The 16753-nt window shown below is 36.1% G+C and overlaps 1 protein-coding gene across 1 annotated transcript in view; it reads right to left on the minus strand.

Annotated features, from left to right (window-relative positions):
* Positions 1 to 2521: 2521 nt before the first annotated feature.
* Positions 2522 to 16753, minus strand: part of RNF17 (ring finger protein 17) — a 105833-nt gene continuing 91601 nt past the window's right edge. Inside the window, exons 29-34 of the mRNA XM_027877608.1 lie at positions 12624 to 12680; positions 11409 to 11525; positions 7440 to 7599; positions 3937 to 4072; positions 3595 to 3784; positions 2522 to 2620 (exon numbers count right to left, since the gene is read on the minus strand). Coding sequence (XP_027733409.1) covers positions 2522 to 2620; positions 3595 to 3784; positions 3937 to 4072; positions 7440 to 7599; positions 11409 to 11525; positions 12624 to 12680 — 759 coding nt within the window. The remainder of the gene's footprint in view (positions 2621 to 3594; positions 3785 to 3936; positions 4073 to 7439; positions 7600 to 11408; positions 11526 to 12623; positions 12681 to 16753) is intronic.

The raw sequence follows: 16753 nt of genomic DNA on the forward strand, positions 1-16753 counted from the left end.
GGGATTAACTTGACTAGCTGTGTTCTCATAGGCTGAAGACTGTTATCAAATAAAAAGGATGATTTTAAAAATTCTGAGTCCTAGTCTGCCTTGTACCTTTTAAGTTTGCAATAAGGAGTCAACCATGGGGATACTCTATTATGTATTCTGAAATAACTGCTCTTTTTACATTGCTTCACATTTTACAAAGGGCTTTCCCCATAACATATATTTGAAGGAGATAGTACAATTATCATCATAATGATTTTACTGATCAGGAACCTAAGGTTGAAAGTTTGAGTTGCCCATGGTCATGTAATTTTTAAACTGAAATCTGAACTCTGGTCTCTTAGAATCCTTTACTTCCGTCAAAGCTCCTTGATAGCTGAGGCTCTTTTCATTTTTGTCCTTGGATACCTACTCCAGTGTCCTGCATGTAGGGGGCACTTAAATGCTTATTTGACTAGATCTCTACAACATCACCTCACACAGGAAACCACTTTCAAAGATATCAGAGAAAGGATAAGTCAAGGCTCATGAATCTAAATAGCAAACCTGAGAAGGGCTACTTAAGAACTAAATGCTGAACGGTTAGGGATAGGAAACTCTCATGTGAAGACACTCCCTTCTAATCCAGGCAGGTTGGCACAGGAAGGATGTTCCCAAGAGCACAAAGAAGTTACTTGTCTTTCCCAGGGTCAAAGCCACTCTTCTGGCTCTACCAGACTATCCAAGGGACTTGTAACTTATCCTGTTTTGTAATACCTTGAATGATAGCACAAGTGCAATCTTGGAAGGGACAATGACAAGCCGGAGTATTTCCAACAGCGGACAATCTTTTGGTGATGGGAACCCAAACCATGTCAGATGAGAATAAAAAAAATTAGGTGAAAGTTTGAAGACCTTTTTTTAAAGGGTAGGGATGATGGCTATTTGATTGTTTTGGGGGGCAGGAAGAACAGAAACAGGACCAATAGACAGATTTCAGTTCACAGTAGTGACTGCAATCCTAAAACAGACTAGCCTACCCCAGGAGGTAATGAATGTTTCATTACTTAAGATACTCATATAACTACGGTGAATAAATGAGATTTTATTTCAATAGTTACTAAAACTGAAGAAAAGTTATCCCACTTACCTGCTTATGTTTTGACTGATTTAAAAAAGCATGGGCAAAAACTTCCACTTTTTATTTTCCTAACCAACATATGGCTAGCATCTGGCTGACAAATATTATGTATGAATTAACTTTACGATGATTTCAAATAATTTTTGAAAGTTGACAATTACTATTACATTTTTTTTACACAGTTGAAAGCCTACCATAAATACAAGAAAGGAAGTTTTTCCAACATAAGATTTTATGTCAATATACATGCTGAAATAAAAACTGATAAACCAGGAAAGTTTCTGAAGACTCATAACATTTATTAAGTATATTCTTTAGTAATTTTGAAAAGAACTGCTACAATCCAACACAGAAGACAGTACATGAGAATTATCGTGTTGAAAAACTAAACAAAAATAAGCCTGAACTACTCTAAACAGAACTAAAATGTTTCTTCTGGGCTGCCACATGTGCTCAGCAAGATACAGAATATACCTGAAAAACAAAAGCTCTAGTATAATTGGACATCTACATTTTAAAGCCTAGATTTGTGAATGTTTCTTGATCTAGACTTTTATTTATATGACTAATTATAAAATAACATAAGATTCTCAAAGTACTGTAATGAAGCTTTGTGGAATAGCTTAGACTGAAATTAGCTTTTACTTTTAATGGCTGAACATTATTCTTGCTAACATTTCTGAATTATTGTAAATATCCAATTCACATAGAGTTTAAAAAAATAAAACTTTAGTGTGTACACACAACTCTGGATTCTCTCAGATGCTTAGACTTGTTCAATTGCTTGTAATGTGGAAAAAAAGTCTTAATGAGGATAAAACCCCGGTTTCAAATTCTATCTCTGAAACTACCTTAATGTGACCACAGGCAAGTCTTTTAACCTCTTTGGGCCTATTTCCCAATTGATGACCACTAATATTCATTCCTGTTCTAATATTCTAAGTTTATACACAAACAGATGACAACTAAACAAGTCAATTACTACATGTACAACATATATTTTCACATGTACATGTGCACATAAACATAATATAATCTAGTCCACTCAACTAAAATTTCTCCCTAAATACGATTATCAGTTTGGTTCTAGTAAGTCCTTGTGTAGGTACAGAAACTAGCCTACACAGCTGCTGAAAGCTACTGGTACATGCTTCTCCTGGTTCTGTAATAACTGTAAATATTCTCAGAAAAAGTATCTAGAGATGTAGGAGCTCTTTGGTACTGGTGCTACCTTTTACAAGATAAAGGGAAGATAGGAAAGGCATCCAAGAGAAGATGGGAATTTCTCACTAAACTCATTTGCCATTTCTGTGAGGAAACAAGGGAAAATCATATGATATATGGTATTGATGTCCGTTAGTAATCCTAAGTTGTGCTAGCTAGAAAGGTCAGACAGCATTATGTATACTTACGTCATTCATCTAAATCTGCAAGTCCCATTTCTATCAATGACATATGAACTGGATATTGTTCATCTTCATATAAAGTCACTATATATTCCGGTGACTGAGTCTAAAACAAAAGTAGAGTTTGTCAAATAAGTTCATCGACTTCATCCCTTCCTCTTTATTCTATCCTAAGCTATTCACTATATGTACAACAGCCTTGTTATCCCATTCTGCCATCATTCTTTAAATGCTCAAGCTAAATCCTGCTTCACTCACAAAACCTTGGACAGAATCAACACTGATGCCAACATTCTATATGAATGTTACTGTAAGTAATGCCTGATGTGCTAATCTCTCTATGTGTGTATATATATGTGTATATAGATGAACAGTATCTACATACACATATAAATGTATTCAGATACATTTACAACCAGATACTTCAATTAAATTATCTTTGAGAAGCACTGTCCTTAACAGGCCTACTCTGTACTTCAAAGAATGTCACAGCTGTCACATACGTAGTGGAAACAAACATTTGCTGAATATAAAAGCATTACGTTTAAAATAAACCAATTTCTCCCTGTCATATCTCCTAAGTTTTATGTTTCAAAGGAACTATGGGCATTTACCTTAATAAAAGCAATCAGAGATTATTCTTATTTGTAATTACTGATACTGTTTATTCTTTTAAGATTTCAAAATTCAGATCATAATATTTAAGAATAAATTTCAAGTTTGGATAACTTAAACAAGACTGTCACATGATTTCTGATAAATCTTAAAATTAAGTTTCTAGATCAATATACTTTTATGTGCTTTATCAGTGGTGTCAAATTCAAATAGTAAGGGATTCCTGTGATCTGTATACTGACTCAGAAAACCGCAAATTAATGTTATCTATGTAGTATCATATCTTTATTTATTTTGTTAAACATTTCCCAATTACATTTAAATCTAGTTCCAGCCACAGGAGTTTGACACCTCTGTGCTATATAATTATGAAAAAGACAACTAAGATAAGATAATTCAATGATACCAAATTACGATGAAAAATTCTGAACTCTTGTTTTCCTGCTAATTAGAATAAAAATTTACCAAAGAAAAAGCATAAAGCTGTTTTCCTTGAAGACAGTCTATCATAGCCCACATGGCTTCCATGCTCCACTTGGGGCAATATGGAATTCTTGTCTTTTCTGAATCTTTTAATGGAGGTTTAAATCCAGCCAAAAGAACTTTTACAGCCCGAGCAGGATATTTCATAAGGTGGAGAGGAATCTGACGTAGTCTGAAACAGAAGAAACGTTAAAACATACAGCATGTAATGATTTAACGCTTTAAAAAATTGAAAAGAATTATGAACAACTCAAAGACATTCTTGTAGAAAGGAAGATGATGCCCTTAACTAATTATTGCTAAACATAATTATATTGAATTTACCTGCTTGTTGGCAATTTTTCAGTTGATCCATAGTCAACAAATTGTACCAAGATAGCAAGGGGATCAAATTCTTTGATGGAAAGAATCTTTGCTCGATACCATAAACCATCATTATATTCTGCAAGACAAGGCATTTCTGGAGAGAGAAGAAAAAGGAAATTATAATATAAACCTAACATTTTCACTATCTAATAAATATAAAAGACCTTTATATATGAGTCTCGATTTCTGTCATTTCCAGAAATAAACTGCCACTTTTCTAATGCCCTTTTAAAGTTTGAACAGTGAATGTTTAGGCCCAGATAAAACCTATGGAAATGATAATGATCATAATAATGATGACAGCAACTAACATTTACATAGCTCTCATTCTAAGGTAGGCTGGCACTATGTGAGCATAGCTTTCCTATTCCCATGCATTCTACTTTTTGTGTTTCTCAAGTGCCACAGAAAGCAGCAGTCCTTTGACTACAGGACAGACATTTATCTCCGGACTAGCTCCATCCTCTGTCCAATTTCTCTGGAGGAGAACAGAGCTGTAAGGGCTGGTTGCCTGTAGGTTTTACCGTCCTGGCAGCTTTATAAGCCAAATATGTTATACTTTCTCTTCCATCATCTTCCATGACTGTGATGCCTTGGTGTGATACCGGGTTCTTAAAGCAGAGCATAAGCTCTATTGGGTCCCCACCAAATTGGAAAGATTGTGAGAATAGGACAAGACTAAATCACGTCATTTATCTGAGGACCAGTCTAACTATATGCAGGGACAGTAATTTCCAGGCTGGCTTCAAAAGTTGATTAATCTGGGGGCAGATTCTCTCAAAGACTGTGATCTGCATCTGGGGAAGGAGCATCCATACTGATTAAATCACAGATCCTTGAAATACTTAAGATCTTTCTCATCAATATTTAACAAGCTCCATGTTTACCAGATCTATACTTCCAAATAATTTTTTCATTACATAATTATAAAATTTGATTTATCTACCATCTGTCAAAGTTTTTTCCAATGTCACAAATTTATTATCAAAATAAGTATTTCATTCACTGAATAGGAGTGTTGGGAAAAATTATATGCCAAACCTTACTCCAGCCTATTCACTTGGCAATAATCTGGTCTCCACCCAATCTCAAACTAAAATGTAGCTTCTTCACCTATTACCTCTTTATTAACATGCTATATGTGGCTAGAGTACTGGACCCAAGGGCAGAAAGACTTGGGTTCAAATCCCCCTGAATGTTGCATAACCAGAGGTCACTTCTCTTTGAACCCCATTTATTCTTCCCTAGATGAAGATGAGAGAACTAGCAGCACCTCTTCAGTAGTTAGGGTAGGTGGAACACTTTAACACTGGCTGGGTTCTCTGTGAGGAACTTAGGAAAGGATAGGGACAAAAGGCAAACAGGGTTAATCGGCAGGGCTGGGACATCTAGTACTGAAGGGAACCTCTGAATCAATGATATCAGATCTACTGGAGTAGCCGCTTCACAGTATTGTTTTAAGGTTTAAAAAAGATGACGTACATAATGTGCTTTCTGCACACGGGGCAAAAATTTACTTGGCTTGGTGCACGGATGTAGCCAATGTAGTGTCTAAAGTATGACCGCCTCCTATGTGTGGTTGAGGGAGTGAGTTGAGGACATTGGGAACTAGAAAATTAGTGTCTGAAGGGAACAGAAGTTGAGGTGGAGAAGACTAAGGTAAGTACTAAACATTTGAGTGAAGAGAAAGGACCAACTTGAGAGTTCCACAAATGATGACATCAAGGATTTGGACAGAAGAGATGAACTTTATCATCAGTCAGCAACTGTCCTTCTCAAGTCCATACATCTCTTTGTATAGAGTTACCCTTTCCCTTTCTACCACTCTTATGGTATCACATGCTGCCCTGAAATGCAGTTGATTATACTACAGAAATGAGTTGCTAAGAAAGACTATAAGACCAGTGAACATTATATTTAAAAGAGATATTTCTGAAGCAGTTTAACTTTAGTCCTATTTAGAGTAGTACAGATTTATTATACTTAGGAATTCTAGAATTATTAACATATGCCTTCTAATCACCATCAGGTCATATCTGAAGCATTTTCAATTTGATAGAGCCTAGTAAAATTATACCCCCCCCCCCCCAGCAAAGCTTTCAAGAGCCAGGATTGCCATCATCTTATAGCAAGGCATCAGAGTAGGATTTTATTGTGGCAGCTCAATAATGTCCTGTATATATCTGATTATTGAGGATCCGCCTAGCAAAGTTTAGAAACTCATTACTAAGTTGGCCTCTGGGTGATTTTTTTTTTTTGGTGGGGGAGAGGCTGCAAAAATAGCTTTCAAAGACTATTTAGTAAGTTGTAGAGAGGTTGCAATAAGAATCTGTGAAGGAAGCACCCTTATCAGAAAAATTAAGATCTCTGATTAAAGATTCAATTTAATAAGTCTATCATTATTTCATATGCCAATCTACTAACATTTAATTTTCTGTTCCCATGTTCCAGGGTTTTAGTGATAAACACAAGTTAAAAAAGGTAAAATAATGAAAAAGTAAATAAAGTTAGATCAAAGCTAGTTTATATGAGTCTCGATTTCTATCATTTCCAGAAATAAACTGCCACTTTTCCAATGCCCTTTTAAAGTCTGAACAGTGAATGTTTAGGCCCAGATAAAACCTATGGAAATGATAATGATCATAATAATGATGACCGCAACTAACATTTACATAGCTCTCATTCTAAGGTAGGCTGGCACTATGTGAGCATAGCTTTCCTATTTCCATGCATTCTACTTTAAACCAGGATACACCTTTCTCACTCTTAAAAGTATTTTCTGATAATTTGTATGAGAAATAGTAGAGATACCACTTTCATTTACCACTTGTGGTTCTCCATAGTAGCAAAAAGTAAGTTCAATGAAAAGAGAACCACAATAACTTTTCCACCCCCAAAATGAATTCACATGTGTAAAATTGCTTTGCAAAACCTTTAAGTGCTGTATCAATGCTAGCTATTATATATATGAACATGTAAACATATAAAACTATACAAATGCAAATAAAAACTCTAAAACATAGTTGAACTCAAGATTAAATTCAATGATCAATATAATTCCTAGAGATGATAAAATATACTTCCCTTCTCCCTCTAAGAGAGCTGGAGGACAGTAGATACAGAATATTGCGTATTAATCAGTTTTAATTTTCTTTTTTAAAAGGGAGTGTTCTACAAGAATTGGGGTACATATCAGGAAATGACCATATAAAAACAAAAAGGTATCAATAACAATATGGCATCTTCAATGAAGGTGAAAATACACAATATATTTTCTACTAAGGAAAATAGTTTATATTAAAAAAAGTGTAATAAAATTGCTGATTTAAAGAAATTATTTTTTCCAAAACAAACATAAAACCAAAGACCCCACAAATATTTAAAAAATAGCATGTCAAAGTTACATTAAGAATAAAAATATAATGAAATTTCTCTGTATTTGAAAGAATAACAAAAAATACCTGATCTAAAATCTGTCAATGATGGGAGAGAATCCACATTCTGATTACAGCTCTGTAGTACTTCATCTAGGCACTTTGGTTCAAACTCCCAGCTAACTTCAGTATCAACTGTGTCATTTTGATGGTTGAAGTTTTCTCTTAGATCAAGGCAGATATATACCTAGGCCAAAAGAATAAAAGGGTAATATCTTTAAGTTTTGCTATTTTTGCAGTATTTCTTACATAACTGGCAAAAGAATACATAGGAATTGGTAACAGTTATGACTAGGATACTCCTTGGTACTTTTGCTCTGATACCTTATCCACTTACTGACCCCTTAATGTAGGTGTTCCTCGGGAGTCTTTTTCTTTTCTTTCTTTTTTTGGCCACATTCTTCCTTGGTAAGCTCTTAAAGAATCTTAGATCTTGAGGGCCATCTAGCTCAATCAATATCTGAATCAGAATCTCATTCACAACATAATCTTTCAACCTTTGCTTGAAAATCATCAGTGAAGAGGAGGGAAACCTTCACTGGGATAGTTTTAATTGCTAGCAAAAGTTTCCTTATATCAAGCCTAAATCTGTCTCTCTGCAATGTTCAAAGATTGTTTCTAACTACTCTCTCTGAGACCAGCCAGAAGGAGCCCTAATCCTTTCTTTCATTTGACAGCCTACATATGCTTTTCTCCAAATTGTTGATAAAAATGTTAAACAAGTCAGACTTTCGCACAGATTCCTCAAATAGTTCACTAGAGGCTTCCTTTTAAATCGAAGGTGACATTGATAATTACTAATTACTCTTTGGACAGTCAACTTAATCAGTTTTGAATCCAAAAAAACTATTTTATGGCTTACTTTCCTCTAAGAATAGCATGGACAAGATCATGGAGACTCTGTCAAATGATTTGCTAAAATACATGTAAACTAAATCGATAGAATTCCTTTGAACTAACCATTGAGCAACTGTCCAAAAAGAAAAAAAAAGTGGAGGAAGGAATGAGTTTAGATGTAGCTCCATAAGACAGAGTGTTGAGTTCCAAAGGCAATAATCTCTACTCTTCTCCTCCAATTCACTGTCTATTTATAGTGTCTGTCCAAGACCTATATATGGTGGAAAATTCCTTCAATCATATCAATGTTATAATTGGGATAACAATGTTCTTCAACCACTGGGTTTTCCTAAGAGGATGATTTGTTTGGAGTGGTTATGGATTTCCTCTAGAGTCTCTGCAGTGTTCTAGGGCTTGATGCAATCATTATAAATGTCATCTGTAAACAGGACCATCAGAACCTTCATCACCTATAAGGAAACCATCCTAGATTGGGATTGTGCTGGGATCTGCTCTACAAAAGTGGTGAACCATTTAGGCAAGAATATCCCTGCATTAGGCCTTGTTTGATATTAATCAAAAGATCATCTATTTCAGATGGGACTGATGGGACTTTGGGGGTCATCACATCCAAACCCCTTATTTCACAGGTAAAGAAACTGAAGTCTAGAGAGGGCATATGACTCACCTAGAAGCACGAAGTATGTGACTAAGAAAGAACATTTACGGAACACCCACTCTGTGCCAGCCTGGTGCTCAGTGCTGGCTTTTTTTTTTTTTTTTTGGTGAGGCAATCAGGGTTAAGTGACTTGCCCAGGGTCATACAGCTAGGAAGTGTCAAGTGTCTGTAGGCCACATTTGAACTCAGGTCCTCCTGACTCCAAGGCTGGAGCTCTATCCACTGCACCACCTAACCGCCCCTCAGTGCTGGCTTTAACAAGCCAGGGAGGCAGCTACAGTTGAGATAAGAGCAGGCTGGACAAAGGGCTGAAAGTGGAAAGGGAGCTTAGCTATCTCATGATATGTAGTTCAGGCTGGAGGCAGGATTTGAATTCAGACCCTCATATTACAAGTCCAGTGCTCTATTAACTCTATCACCTAGATAAGCCTAATGATCCTAAAGTAGTACAAGATTCTTTTCTCTTGTTATATTGTTCAAAGAATTTTATTTTAACATATGCATGAGAAATTAAGACAACTCTAAGGTACCACTTCACATCAGATTGGCTAATATGACAGAAAAAGAAAACGACAAACATTGGAGGGGATGTGGGAAAATAGGGACACTAATACAATTCTGGTGGAGTTGTAAACTGATCCAACCATTTTGGAGAGCAATTTGGAACTATGCCCAAAGTGCTATAAAATTGTGTGTAACCTTGACCCAGTAATAACACTATTAGGTCTGTATCCCAAAAAGATTAAAAAAGAAAAAAGGAAACGGACCTATGATTACAAAAATATTTATGGTAACTCTTCCTGTGGTGGCAAAGAATTGGAAATTGAGGGGATGCCCATCAACTGGGGAATGGCTGAACAACTTATGGTATATGATTGTGATGAAATACTATTGTGCACTAAGAAATGACTAGCAGGATGCTTTCAGAAAAACCTGGTAGACTTACATGAACTGATACAAAGTGAAATGAGCAGAACTGGGAGAATACTGTTCACAGTAACAGCAATACTGTGAAAGACACAGCTATTCTCAGCAATACAATCCAAGATAATTGCAAAGGACTCAATGACGAAAAATGCTATCCACCTCTAGAAAAAGAACTGATGGTGTATGAATGCAGAGTGGACCATGCTTTTTTAAACTTTCTTTTTTTTTTTGTTGAGGAAGGGGGAATCTTTTTTTTCACATGACTAATATGGAAATATATTTTGCATGACCGCACTAGTGTGATCTACATCAAATTGCCTGTCTTCTCAATGAGGGTAGAGAGAAAGGAAGGAGAGAATTTGGAACTCAAAATTTTTAAAAATTAATGTTAAAAATTGTTTTTACATTGGAAATTGGAAAAAATATTAAAAATGAAAAAATATGCCTGAGAGATACCTTGTTGGTGTTGGAGGAAGCTTTTAGAGAGATGTTTTACTCTACCTCAATTTAATTTTTTTAGTCAACAAAAAATTAGCACATTGAAATTTTGTATTTTCTCCACCTTTCAACACAATATGCTAGTAAAGATACAATGTATTATGGAATGCTATTTATGAAAGCCTGAATATTTCTTTTTAATAACTTCATCTAGGATGACCTTCAGGTATGTGCAGGTTGTTGTTGTTCAGTTGTGTCTGACTCTTCATGACCCCATTTGGAGTTTTCTTGGTAAAGATAACAGAGTAGTTGGCCATTTCTTTCTCCAGACCATTTTACAGATAAGGAAACTGAGGCAAATGGGATTAAATGACTTGCCCAGGGTTGTAAAGCTAGTTAAGTGTCTAAGGCTGGATTTGAACTCAGGAAGATGAGTCTTTCTGACTTCAGGTCTTATGCTCTATCCTTTGCTCCACCTAGCTGCCTTATATGTGCAGATTATTTAAAGAAAGTTTTTTTCTACAAGTAAGAATTCAGACATATACGTCAGTAATTATTGACACTTTATCAGTCTCTTTTTTGGTAACAACATCTGTGAGGTTTTTTCCCCCATTACTTTGGTGCTTCCTTCAGGTTACATGAGAATTCCTCAAAAGTCTCAAAATTTTGTCAGACAATATACCTTTGGTCTAGTTCACCTGCTTTTCCATCTTTGTTCTCTTTAGTGTCATTTTCACCTTCCCTATAAACAAATGGGAGACTGTGACATAAAGAGCCATCAAATACGGTGGCTCCCCTCACTGTCCTTAATGGTGAAAGAGTATGTTATAAAGCATTTGAAGATCTTTTATCTATTTTTTGTTCTCCTTCAATACTTTTGGGATTATTTGCTAAACTGAGGCCCTTCATCTATGTATCTTTAAGTTGGTTTTTCTGTTTTTCCCCTCCACTGCTTCTTGTTGTCTCATCAAATGATAATGTTTATAATTTTTCACTATCCTTCTCCATAAGATTATACAAATAAATTTATATTCTAAATTGGTGATGTTCTTGGTTACCATATTACTATACTGATTAAAATTTTCATTTTCCCATCATACATTTAAATTGTATACCTCATTAGGTGAAACAACATGCTTCACTTGGACAGGATAAAGTTCTCCTGGAGGAGGGAGAGTTGGCGATAAATACGGTGGTAAGACAGGAGTCTCTGTATCAGACTGAAGCAATTCCTAGAACATAAGATAAATTCAAGTGTTATTATGATCATTGATCCAAAGTTCAAGGAAAAATTATTCATTATGACATGACTCCAAATTAGCAAAAATCTTTCTGGAATTGGTAACTGTTATAGAAAGCCCTATCTCTGATTATTTTCTGGATATGGGTTGAACCTCCCACCAATTTACTTTTATCTAGACCGCAAGTCAGGGCAGTTAGGTGGCACAGTGGATAGAATGCTGAGCCCAGAGTCAGGAAGACTCATCTTTCTGAGTTCAAATCCAGCCTCAAACCCTTACTAGATGTTTGAACCTGGGCAAGTCATTTAACCCTGCTTGCCTCAGTTTCCTCGTCCATCAAATAAGCTGGAGAAGGAAAGGCAAACCACTTCAGGATCTTTGCCAAAAAAACCCCAAATGGGGTCACGAAGAGATAAGACTACTGAAAAACAACTGAATGACAAGAACAGACTACAAGCTCAGCCAGAGCTTCTCAGGCAGAGTAAATTTGATTTTTTGTGCTTGAATGAAAATATGAAAAAATGTGAGATAATATATATAGAATAGTAGATAATGAGGAAATAAGATACATTTTGAAAACTTTAAAGGCTATATAAATGATAGATGCTATTATTTTTGTTATTGTTATTTGTGGGCTTCTCTTTGGGCTCTTTTCTATGTTTATAATTAACTTCTCCTAACACAATGTAACCAGTATATAGGCAACGCTAGAAAAAGACTATCCAGTAGGGATATTTTCCCAGGATTAGATATTCTGACTATAACTCTTCCTACCATAGTGGGTATTCTGATAGTGTGTGTGTGTGGGGGGGATAATTTTCCAGGGTTGATAATCTGAGCCCTCAAACAGAAATATCTTCCAAAGAAACTATAACTCTTCCTACCACAGAGGGTCCTGATAGTGGGCAGCAAAGAAAATATTTTTTTGATCTGAGAAATAAAGATAAATTGCCTACTGAATTTTCATGATTATTATATAAAAAAAACCATTTAATTAATAAATATCCACTTCAAGAAAGTAATATGCCACACACTTAGTAAGAAATGGAAATGATTTGACTGTAAAACAAGATTTGGGTTTAAATTTACCTTAAAATTTATTTCCCAATTTTCTTCTTCATACTTTTCACTGTGATCCTTTGGCTTCTGAAATAACAATACAGTAATAATATTACTACATCTTTTTATCTGACATTGTTTTTATCCTAATAGTATACATATTTTAGTTAGCTTCCATTTAGTTATTTCAGGACATAGAGCAAAGCCATTGATTCCCATAAAGATTTTAAATAGTGCTCTGTGTATTTTACCCACAAGAAATCTTTACTGTTATAAAATTAAATCCATTTCAATGGTGACCCCAAATTCTTATGAGATAGTGGGTTTTACTTCATCTGGAAAAAGGACCTTGGTAATCTGCCATTTTCATTCCTATTTATAATATTCAATATAGATCAGAGATACAGATCTGCACTGCTAAGAGTTTCATCATTGGGAATTCCAAATGCCAATGAAATCACAGGCCTTCCTCTGCCCCCCCCCAAATGTTATGTAGATATGTAACATGAAAGTGTTAAATGTGAAAATAAAGGACAAGGATTTAAAGAAGCAGAGAGGAAACCTGTCCTATGATAGGTCAGAGAGTTTAAGAATGTCACAGAAGAAAAAGAGGACCACTGAACACTGGGGGTAAAATAAAGGTATGAAGAATTTCTTTCTGAGGGGCTGCTGCTGGTTCTCTAGGGCATGATACCTTTCACAGGATAGGTCAGGTGGGAAAGCACAAGGGTCAGACTGATGAACAAGGGAGCAGATAACTCCCTGCTGAGAAGAGAGGGCCCTATTTTTTGACCTGCTAAAAACTGAGAATTTTACTACTTTCCCAGAGTATGATATATCTGAAATGTGACAGACACTTTCAAAATCTGTAAAACTTCTAACTTCTGGTAATGCACTTGAGCAAAAACAACACTGCCAGAGGGAATACAGAAAACATTTATAAAGATTATGAAATCCTGGAGAAGAAACTGAAGACCTCAAGGGTACAGGTGGTACTTTTACCACTGCTCCCCATCAAAGTCAAGGGTTTCAGAAGAAAAAAACCATTCTGGTTATGAGAACAGTTAGTTAAGATGATAGGACCTGAGAATAGGATTTGGGTTCCTGGGTAAATGGTTTTAAATATAGGAATTATCTGCTCCAAGCCACAGATGGGATTGACTTAACAACACTTGTAAAATACATTTGCCCAAGGTCTTGCAATTCTAATTAAAGGGGGACAGTAGCATAATACTGGGAAGAAACACATGTGAAGAAATCAGAAGTGAGAGTGGGAAGATTAGACAGCATCTGGATAAAGACTGATGGATCACTGCTTTGTCGTAGGGCAGAAGCTTGCGTAGCTCAATAAAACTATGATCTATGTTGTACAGAGTTACTCAAGATGGACAGGTCATAATGGAGAGTTCTGACAAAAAGTGATCCCCTGGAGAAGGAAATGGCAAACTACTACCATCTGTCAAGAAAACCCCTCAGACAGTACTAAAATGATATAAGAGATGACATCAGAAGGTGAGCTCCTCAGGTTGGAATGCATCACTAGAGAAGGGCAGAGGAAAACTGTTCGTAGCTCCAGTACTAATGAAGTGGCTGGGCCAAAGGCAAAAGGAAGCTCAGCTATGGATACATGTAGTGATAAAAGGAAAGTCTAATGCTGTAAAGATAAGCTGGATATGGTCAAACAGGAGATGGAAAGATTAAATATCAATGTATTGGTTGTCACTGAACTTAAATGGATTGGAATGAGTGAGTTAAATTTGGATGATTACTACAAATACTTGTGTGGTTTGTCCTTCATTTTTGAAGAAGATCATGACATCAGGAAGATGATGCCATGACTTGCAAATGAACTGGATTTGAGTAAGTGAGGGGTGTGCAAAGTCATCAGACTCACTTTCTCCTCCGGAGTCATCTAGGACCAGTGGCCAGATACAGATCAGGACAGTAGTAGATGACCCAGGACACAGTGGGAGACCTTGGTCTTTTAAACTAGGTCTTTTCAAGAATCACTTTAGAAGAAATGAAGCAGCCCTCATAGTTACACTAAAAGGGCAAGGAATGCAATAGTGGGATATAAGCTCAAAAATGACTGAATATCTGTTTGAATCCAAGACAAACCATTCAATATCAGAGTAATACAAGTCTATGCTTCAAACATCAATCTCAAAGAGGCCAAAACTGATCAATTCTGTGAAGACCAACATCATCTTCTAGCAATAACACCAAAAAAAGATGTCACATTCATCATAGGGGATTGGAATGCTAAGGTAGGAAATCAAAAGATAAATGGAACAACAGGCAAGTTTGGCCTTTGAGTACAAAATGAAGCAGGGCAGAGACTAATGGAAATGTGTCAAAATAACTCATAGGTCAAAACAAACACTTTTTCAACTGCCCAAAAGGCAACCACACATGGACATCACCAGATGGTTAGTACAGAAATCAGATCAATTATATACTTTGCAGACAAAGGTGGAGGAGCTCTATATAGTCAGTTAAAACAAGACCTGGAGCTGATGAGATTAGATCAAGAGCTTCTTATTGCAAAATTCAGACTTAAATTGAAGAAAGTAGGGAAAATCATCAGATCATCTAGGTATGACCTAAATAACATCCCTTAAGAATATGCACTGGAGGTGATGAATAGATTTAAGGGCTGAGGTCTGGAAGATAGAATATGTGAAGAACTATGCACAGAGGTTCACAATTTTTTTGTACAGAATGCAAAAAAAACCTCAAAAAACATTCTAAAGGAAAAAAAGAGCAAAAAAGCAAAGTGGCTGCTTGATGAGGAAATACAGAAAGGTAAAGGAGAAAGAGAAAGATACACCCAACTGAATGAAGAATTCTAGAGAATAGCCAGGAGACATAAAAAAGTTCTCTTAAGTGAGCAATACAAAGCAATAGAAGAAAACAACAGAATGAGAAAGACAAGAGACCTCTTCTCCAGAAGAAAATCAGAGATATCAAGGAAAAGTTTCATGCAAAAATGAGCATGGTAAAAGACAAAAATGGCAGGGATTTAACAGAAGCAGAAGAGATTAAGAAGAGGTGGCAAGAATACACAAAAGAACTACCTAAGAAAGAGCTTAACATCACCAATAACAGGATGGTGTGCTTACTGATCTAGAGACAGACTTCCTGGAGAATGAAGTCAAGTGGGCCTCAGGAAGCACTGCTAACAATAAAGCCAGTAGAGAGGATGGAATTCCAGCAGAGCTATTTAAAACCCTAAAAGATGATGCTGTTAGAGTGTTGTACCCAATATGCCAGCAAATTTAGAAAATCCAATAGGGGCCACTGGATTGGAAAAGATCAGTTTACATTTCAGTCCTAAAGAAGGGCAATGCCAACGAATGTTCAAATTACTGAACAACTATGCTCATTTCACACTCTAGCAAGGTTATGCTTAAGATTCTGCAACCTAGGCTTCAGCAATATATGAACCAAGAATTACCAGAAGAGCAGGCTGGTTTTCAAAGAGGCAGAGGAACTACTGGATTGTGGAGAAAGCAAAGGAGTTCCAGAAAAACACCTACACTGCTTCACTGACTACACTGAAGCCTTTGACTAAGTGGATGACAACAAAATGTGGCAAGTTGTCAAAGAGATGGGAGTACCACATCATCTTACTTGTCACTTGAGGAACCCATATGCAGGCCAAGAAGCAACAGTTAGAACCCAATGTGGAAGAACTGATTGGTGTAAGATTGGAAAAAGGCTACGACAAGGCTGTATGTCGTCACCTTATTTATGTAACTTACATGCAGAGCACATTATATGAAATGCCAGGCTGGATGAATTGATGAATTGAAAGCTGGAATTCAGGTTGCCAGGGATAATAGCAACAATGTCAGATATGCAGACAGTACTACTCTGATGGCAGAAAGTGAAGAGAAATTAAGAGACCTCTTGATGAGGGTGAAAGAAGAATATAAAAGCTGGCTTAAAGCTTAACATTCAAAAATCTAAGGTCTTGGCAACTGGTCCCATCACTTGTTGGCAGACAGTTGGAGAAGAAATGGAAGCAGTGCCAGATTTTATATATTCTTTGGCTGAAAGATCACTGCAGATGGCAACTACAGCCACGAAATTAAAAAACAGTGCTCCTTGGAAGGAAAGCTATGGAAAATCTGTAAAGCATACTAAAAAGCAGAGAC

This window comes from Vombatus ursinus, unplaced genomic scaffold (genome assembly GCF_900497805.2).
Source record: "Vombatus ursinus unplaced genomic scaffold, bare-nosed wombat genome assembly UNPS02014813.1, whole genome shotgun sequence".
In the NCBI taxonomy this organism is placed as follows: Eukaryota; Metazoa; Chordata; class Mammalia; order Diprotodontia; family Vombatidae; genus Vombatus; species Vombatus ursinus.